Source organism: Oncorhynchus gorbuscha, linkage group LG20 (genome assembly GCF_021184085.1).
Source record: "Oncorhynchus gorbuscha isolate QuinsamMale2020 ecotype Even-year linkage group LG20, OgorEven_v1.0, whole genome shotgun sequence".
NCBI classification, from domain to species: domain Eukaryota; kingdom Metazoa; phylum Chordata; class Actinopteri; order Salmoniformes; family Salmonidae; genus Oncorhynchus; species Oncorhynchus gorbuscha.
The window spans coordinates 407,010-414,111 of NC_060192.1; the positions used below are offsets into that span (position 1 = coordinate 407,010).

Consider the following 7,102-nt stretch of genomic DNA (forward strand, 5'->3'; position numbering starts at 1 on the left):
TTACTAGTTCAACACTCTAACCACTAGGCCACCCCTTTGTGTTTGGTTTCTCAAAGTGCAACAACCAGAAAGTGCCAGAGAATCCCCACACACATTCTTAGCATCGTAAAGCAATTGGATTACTAAGGTACGTTAAATGCCTAACTCGATTGAGCCATGAATGTCAGGCAGTACTTTCTTAATTTATTTTTTTATTGAACCTTTATTTAACTAGGCAAGTCAGTTCAAAACAACTTCTTATTTACAATAACAGGCAACCCCAGCCAAACCCTGGGCCAATTGCGCACCACCCTATGGGACTCCCAGTCACGGCCGAATGTGATACAGCCTGGATTCGAACCAGGGACTGTAGGGACGCCTGTTGCACTGAGATGCAGTGCCTTAGACCGCTGTGCCAATCGGGAGCCCGAGTTTGCTTTTCCATGTACTTACAATACACTATTTAGTAGTCTTTTCCAAGTACAAAAATGAAACCTAATTGCCTTGATGACAACAGGCAACATAATTAATGGCACAAGTTAAACTGAAGGCAACTTCAAGCTCGGAGTTTAGAATGTGTCATATGAAGGCTCTTACACGTCTATCCAACTAGCCCACAGCCAACAAACTACCGGTGATGCGTTGGGCAGTCCCCCCCCCCCATCTCAGACCAATTGCCCTTGGCCGGTTCCACATGTTAAATGGGGAACAACTATGAGAAACGGAGACCAACTGGGACTACACACGGTGCCAATTATTCCAACTGGCTGTAGTTTGATAGATGTGTAGGAGCCTAACAACTAATACTTAAAGGAACACTTGAGTGGATGAAGTGTCTGCCCGTTTCAACCTAAGAAGAGTAAGTGAACATTTCAGCTGGTTGTGTTGAAGTGGGGAGGAGGGAAGAGGGAGAGAAAGAGTTTTTTTTAAAGTATACAATCACAAATATCTGTTGCGTTAATATATATTTTTTAATCACAGAAGTGTTATTTATTTCACTCTCTGGGAGAAAACCAACAAATGAAAGTGAGAATAAACAAAGAAAAAAAATGGACAATGGACAATTATGTTTCATAAGCCTGCGTTATACTTCTATAATTCATATATTTTCCTTTTCTTTAAGGTATTTTAAGGTAAAAAATATTTGTAAGCTAGTTTTTTAAATTTATTTTTATCATCTCACTTATAAGCACCATTTTCTTTCAATATAGTTATCTTTGTAAACCATTTATCCTGTTGTTACTGTCCAGAGGCGTAGTGTAAGGTCGGTGGTGTGGCAGTGCTGATGCCTGGGCTGAGACAGAGTGTTGGCACCTTATCATTGATGCCCTACACACTCTTGGCTGGCTGGGTGACAGTAGTAGTAGCAGCTCCTCTGGATTCCACCCAGTGATCAATTCCAATGGCCATATCAGAAGGCTCCCGTGGTGTGTGGGTAAAGGCGTCCGCATGCTTCCCACCCAAAACAGTTTGCGCATATATTAGGATGAAATTGATGTTTTTGTTCATTTTGGCCTATGGCAAGGGTTTTTCAGCTGTCCGTGCTCAGTATGTCATTTAATTTAGATGTTTTTGCAGAGATGTTTTTACATCTAAGACATTTGGTGCAGTATTTCCCAAATAAAAAAAATTGGCATTAAAACAATTAGTCTTTCGTTGAATGAAAACAATCACTTAATTGAAAAATCCCTACTGGTGTCCAATCTGTCAAAAGGGGCTACCGACTTCCTCCAGCTTGCATTAGAGAAAAAATGTGCACAAACAGCCCGAAAAAACCCTTACAGAAGACCAAACGTACAAAAAAAAAAAGTCAATATTTTGGCATAATATATGTTGCAAACTGTTCTGAAGTGGGAAGCAGGCTCCTGCAGCATGGGACGCACACAGTAGGAAGAGACTGTCCTTTCTGGTTGCCAATTGGTTAATAGGCCTGCCACTCTCCTGATACCAGGCCACATTGTTGTGGGAGGTGACACACTGCTCTGCTCCCATCTGACAAGATAAAATTAAGTTACTTTCAAATAAAACAAGTCCCAGGAAACAGACCTTGTAAATAATGCCAGGCATTTATATCTAAAAACAACAAAAGTATTCACTCATCTGCCATGTTTAGGCCTACAGTACTTGTATGGAGGGTGACATGACACTGTGAGCTAACTACGTTAGCACAAGTCTCCAATTTAGTCTCAAGAGGCCTTCAGATAAGCCTGCAGATACAGTTATTCTCTCCGTAACGTTTCTCATCATCATTGTCTGTTAAAGGCCCTGCTATGGCACAGCCAATGTTATATAGCTTACCCCCGTCAATTAACACACCAAATAATAACCTCCAGAAAAATGACAATTGTTCTAGACATTCCTTTCTACTACTTTCACTAAAACTTGTAAGGTAACACACACAGCCACATAGGAGAGAGCTAGAACAGGGATACAATGGATGCTGGTTCTCTCCTTACAAGGAGCAATGGAAATAATAGCTGCATTAATGGATTCAACTCCTTACTCTTAAATATATATCTATATTTTAAAAGGAAACGTTATAAAGATTTCATTGGCTTCTTATATTGTTATGAAAACCAAGTTGCTGGTTTTGGGGATATTTCTTTCTTTTTTTTTTTACAAAACATAATTTCATTTCTTTTTTTTAACCCATGAGAAAGGTCTCATTTTAGAGACTCTTTGCCCCATAACTTTCATTAAACTCCAGGTTTTAATAATACATCAATAATGGTTCCAATTTTTCAAAACGTACTTTTTATGCCAGGATATTTTTTTTGTATTAAAGTTCGATTCCTCATGCACTTAAATCTGTCATTTCTGCCACATATAATATTGCAAATCTCACTGTGTGAAGTGAACTCTTATCAGCCGTTTCAACTCATCAGTCATCATCCACCTCTCCCTCCGACTCCTCTTTTCTCTCGTACATTTTATCCCGCTGTCGCTCCTGGATCTCTTTCATTTCCTCGGCGTACCGGCTGAAAGCACCTCCGAACTTCGCCCACGCTTTGAACGGGATGGTGATAGAGTTCCTGTAGCTCGGTTTGACCTCGCTCACTCGCAGGAACACGCCGTATTTGTTTGATCCGACGTCAAAAAAGAACCGTTTAGAGTCCACCATGATGGATGTGCCCTCGGGAAGCTCCCCATAGCCCCCAACCGCGGTTCCACAGGCCAATTCCTCGTCGTCTCCACCATAATCATCTATAAGCTTTGCAAGGGCGTCTCTAAACTCTATTAAGCCTTGGGCCGGAAGGGCTATGGTCTGACCAGCCTGCATACCTCCTCCCGGCCCACCTACTCCGTACCCGGGCCCCCGGTTGACGGTCTGTCGGATCCGCAAGAACCTCCCCCGCTGGTTCTCCTTCAGATCAAGGTAGTATTTACGGTTCTCCCGGACCAAGAACTCGCTCTTCAAGGCTCGCCTGGGCCCACCGTCCTCTCCGACCGAGGACTGTGCGATCTGCTCCGGGCTGCTAGGCCCCAGTTGGGCGTAGTGCTCTATGAAATCCCCCAGGTAATCGCGAAACTCCGCCGCAACTGACATGGACAGGGTCAGGCGACTTTTGGAGCCCCCGGCCCCCACCTCGGCAATTTTGATGAACCTGCCCTTGTTGTTCTGCTTGACATCCAGGTAGAAGCGCTTGTTCTGGATGTCCAGGCGCTTGGACGCCAGCTCCTGCGTCTCCTGCTCTCTCTGGAAGGGCTGGTGCCCGCTCCCACCTCCCCCTCCGCGGCTGCTGCCACCGCGCTCGCTCCCACTGTCACCATCCGCCATCTTCAGCACCGCCAGCCAGCTTCTCCCTCTTGTGAGTAATCTCCCTCTCCGCGTGCACACCCCCTTCATGGTCACCACCAAAACCCTCCCAGAGCGCTCCCACATTGGCCTTGCGTCTGCCAATCACGCCAGGTGCAACGAGTTTGTTTTCTCATTGGTCGTTTTTCCGCTGGCTATCACGCCTACGTCTTAACATTCATACATGTCATTGGTTTAGATGTAGGTTCTGTTGACGTAATTATCGTGGACCACATCACCGTCCAATCAACGGGCCACAATATTTGTTACAACAATTTCTACTATGGAGTACCAATAAATTGTAGGAGATCCTTTTCTCTGCAGTTGGTATATCATTTAAGGAAAACTGGGCAAGCGTTAAATTCTAGACTGGGGAATACTACATACATAAAAAGCAGTAATAAAAGCAACTCCTTATGTCATAACAATGTCACAAAAGAGCACTCATTTACACTGAGATTAATACATTTAACCCTGCACCTTTTCATGAACCTAATTTCCCCAAGTAGGTTACTATGGATCTAAAATACTTAGCCATGTGACTCCTAAAATTTTCCCTGTCACTCAGATATGAATGTGAATATTTGATGTTGCTATTAATTCCACCACAGTGGTGCCCATCCCACCAATCGTCCCATCAATCAGTCAGACAATGTTGTAGCGAATTCAGAGAGGTTCTGATACAGAGGCAAGCATCTTACCAAGATCGCTACACTATATACCACTCCTTCACTATCTCACTTCTGACACCAGTGGAGCGAATTCAGTGATGGGTTGGTTGAGACTCGAACCCAGGGCCCAGTTTAAAAAAATACATTTAGTCCAGTTTTTTAAAATCCTGTGCTGTGTTAAATTCTGTTCCCCATTCAGATGTTGTCTGCCTCGTCTTTTATGCAGTTTAAGAATCACAGGGGTCCTCAAACCAAATTGACATTTCATTTCCTACGGAGGTGCCCTGATTTGTTATGCCCACCAATCCAGTTCCAACCCATTTCAAATCCCAGCTCACCAAAGCTGCACCGAAAGCAGGGGAGATTCGTTCCACCACTGAGGGGTCCTGACTGGAATGGGCTTCTCTCACAGGGAAGAGAGGAGATCCAGGGGCTTTCCAAGGAGGGCATTATGGAGGTGGCAGGTAGCCTAGTGGTTAGAGCATTGGACTTGTAACTGAAAGGTTGCGAGATTGAATCCCTGAGCTGACAAGGTAAAAATCTGTCGTACTTTCCCTGAACAAGGCAGTTAAACCACTGTTCCTAGGCTGTCATTGAAAATAAGAATTTGTTCTTAACTGACTTGCCTAGTTAAATAAAGGTTCAAAAGAAAGTTCAGATAGAGGCACCTGCTTCTCTTTGGGTATATAGTCTAGCAATCTTTGGTAAAGTGATTGCCTCTGAATCAGAGTGATTCATGATTCTTCAACTAGATACGATTAGAGTAAACCATTTTTCTAACGTTGCATCCTGAATATGCCCCAGGTGAAAGGACAGCAGCCGACAGAGTGCCTAGCCTGCTCACCTATTACACAGGTTGCAAACATCAAGGTCCAGGGCTTTCAGTCTACTGGCAGATAACCTGGGCCAAAAAGATATCAAATACTGTAAAGTAGACTAGTTGATGGGCACTAAATTTACTCCCTTTGGATTTTGCACTTTCGGGACTTTTGTCATATTTCTATTGCTTCTATTCTGTCAGCCAAACTAAAGTACAGCGCTCAAGTATTTAACCCGGGTTTTGCAGCATCAAAGGTGAACAAGTGAGAGGGGAATAGTGACATAGGATTCAGGGAGGTCAGATTTATTGGTAGTGTGGTGGCTGAAGGGAGTTTTCTTTATTTAATGTAACACTCTGAGCATCTGGAAAAGCACAATATAAATCCCATCATTATTCATTTAAAAACCTAAGTACAAATGTGGCATACCCATTCTGAATATCACTGAAAAAGAAGACTAAACAGTGTAAGACATTATCTCTCACAATTCATATAAACTCATTTACATGGATTATGTAGTTTAAACTTGTCCTTGCAAAATACTTTTTGTTATTTCATCTTAATTTACATGTAATCTACACTACTGTGGACCTACCAGACTGGCTAACTTCAATGGGGATTGCAAACACTGAGCTACACTACATGACCAAAAGTATGTGGGCACCTGCTCATCGAACATGAAGTTGCCCCCCTTCCCCCTTTTCTGCTATAACAGCCTCCACTCGTCTGGGAAGGCTTTCCACTAGTTTGTTGGAACATTGCTGTGGGGACTTGCTTCCATTCAGCCACAAGGGCATTAGTGAGGTTGGGCGATTAGGCGTTCCAATTCATCCCAAAGGTGTTCGATGGGGTTGAGGTCAGGGCTCTGTGGACCTCAATTTGTGCACGGGGGCATTGTCATGCTGAAACAGGAAAGAGCCTTCCCCAAACTGTGCTTCTACACCTGCATTGCTTGCTGTTTGAGGTTTTAGGCTGGGTTTCTGTACAGCACTTTGAGATATCAGCTGATGTACAAAGGGCTATATAAATACATTTGATTTGATTTAACGCAAAGTTGAAGCACATAATTGTCTAAAATGTCATTGTATGCTGAAGCATAAAGATTTCCCTATCTGTGAAAAACAGCCCCAGACCATTATTCCTCCTCCACCAAACTTTAAAGTTGGCACTGTGCGTTTGGGCAGGTAGCATTCTCCTGGCATCCGCCAAACCCAGATTCGTCCGTCAGACTGCCAGATGGTGAAGTGTGATTCATCACTCCAGAGAACTCATTTCCACTGCTCCAGGGTCCAATGGCAGCAAGCTTTACACCACTCCAGCTGACTCTTGGCATTTGCGCATGGTGATCTTAGCCTTGTGTGCAGTTTTGAACTCAGTAGTGAGTGTTGCAACCAAGGATAGAAGATATTTCACTAGCTATGCGCTTCAGCACTCGGTGGTCCCACTTCGCAGATGAGCCGCTGTTGCTCCTAGACGATTCCACTTGACAATAACAGCACTTACAGTTGACCAGGGCAGCTCTAGCAGGGCAGAAATTTGACAAACTGACTTGTTGGAAAGGTGACATGCCAAGACCGTACCATTGCATGGCTCGAATCTATACACCTGTCAGCAACGGGTTTGGCTGAAATAGTCAAATCCACAAATTTGAAGGTGTGTCCACATACTTTTGTATATATAGTGTATATTATTATTATATTAAGAACAGTAGGGACGCCCTAAGCATCACGAATAGCACGGACCGCAGTAGTATTTCTCTGGCATTTATACTATCACAAAGCGTCCAATCCAGTTGCAGAGACTACCTACACTGTACAAACACTATTGCAATTGGTTGA

At 43.6% G+C, this 7,102-nt stretch overlaps 1 protein-coding gene across 1 annotated transcript; it reads right to left on the minus strand.

The window, feature by feature from the left end:
- Positions 1 to 929: 929 nt before the first annotated feature.
- On the minus strand, positions 930 to 3,797 carry LOC124006795 (transcriptional activator protein Pur-beta-like). The gene is made up of 2 exons (XM_046316951.1): positions 2,825 to 3,797; positions 930 to 1,971 (listed from the first exon to the last, which is right to left on the minus strand). The coding sequence occupies exon 1, from the start codon at positions 3,755 to 3,757 to the stop codon at positions 2,861 to 2,863; it is 897 nt and encodes a 298-aa protein (XP_046172907.1). The 5' UTR covers positions 3,758 to 3,797; the 3' UTR covers positions 930 to 1,971; positions 2,825 to 2,860.
- Between the last annotated feature and the right edge of the window lie 3,305 nt (positions 3,798 to 7,102).

Coding starts and splice junctions, on each gene's coding strand:
- LOC124006795 (XM_046316951.1), bottom strand. CDS start 3,757: ATGGCGGATGGTGACAGTGGGAGCGAGCGCGGTGGCAGCAGCCGCGGA.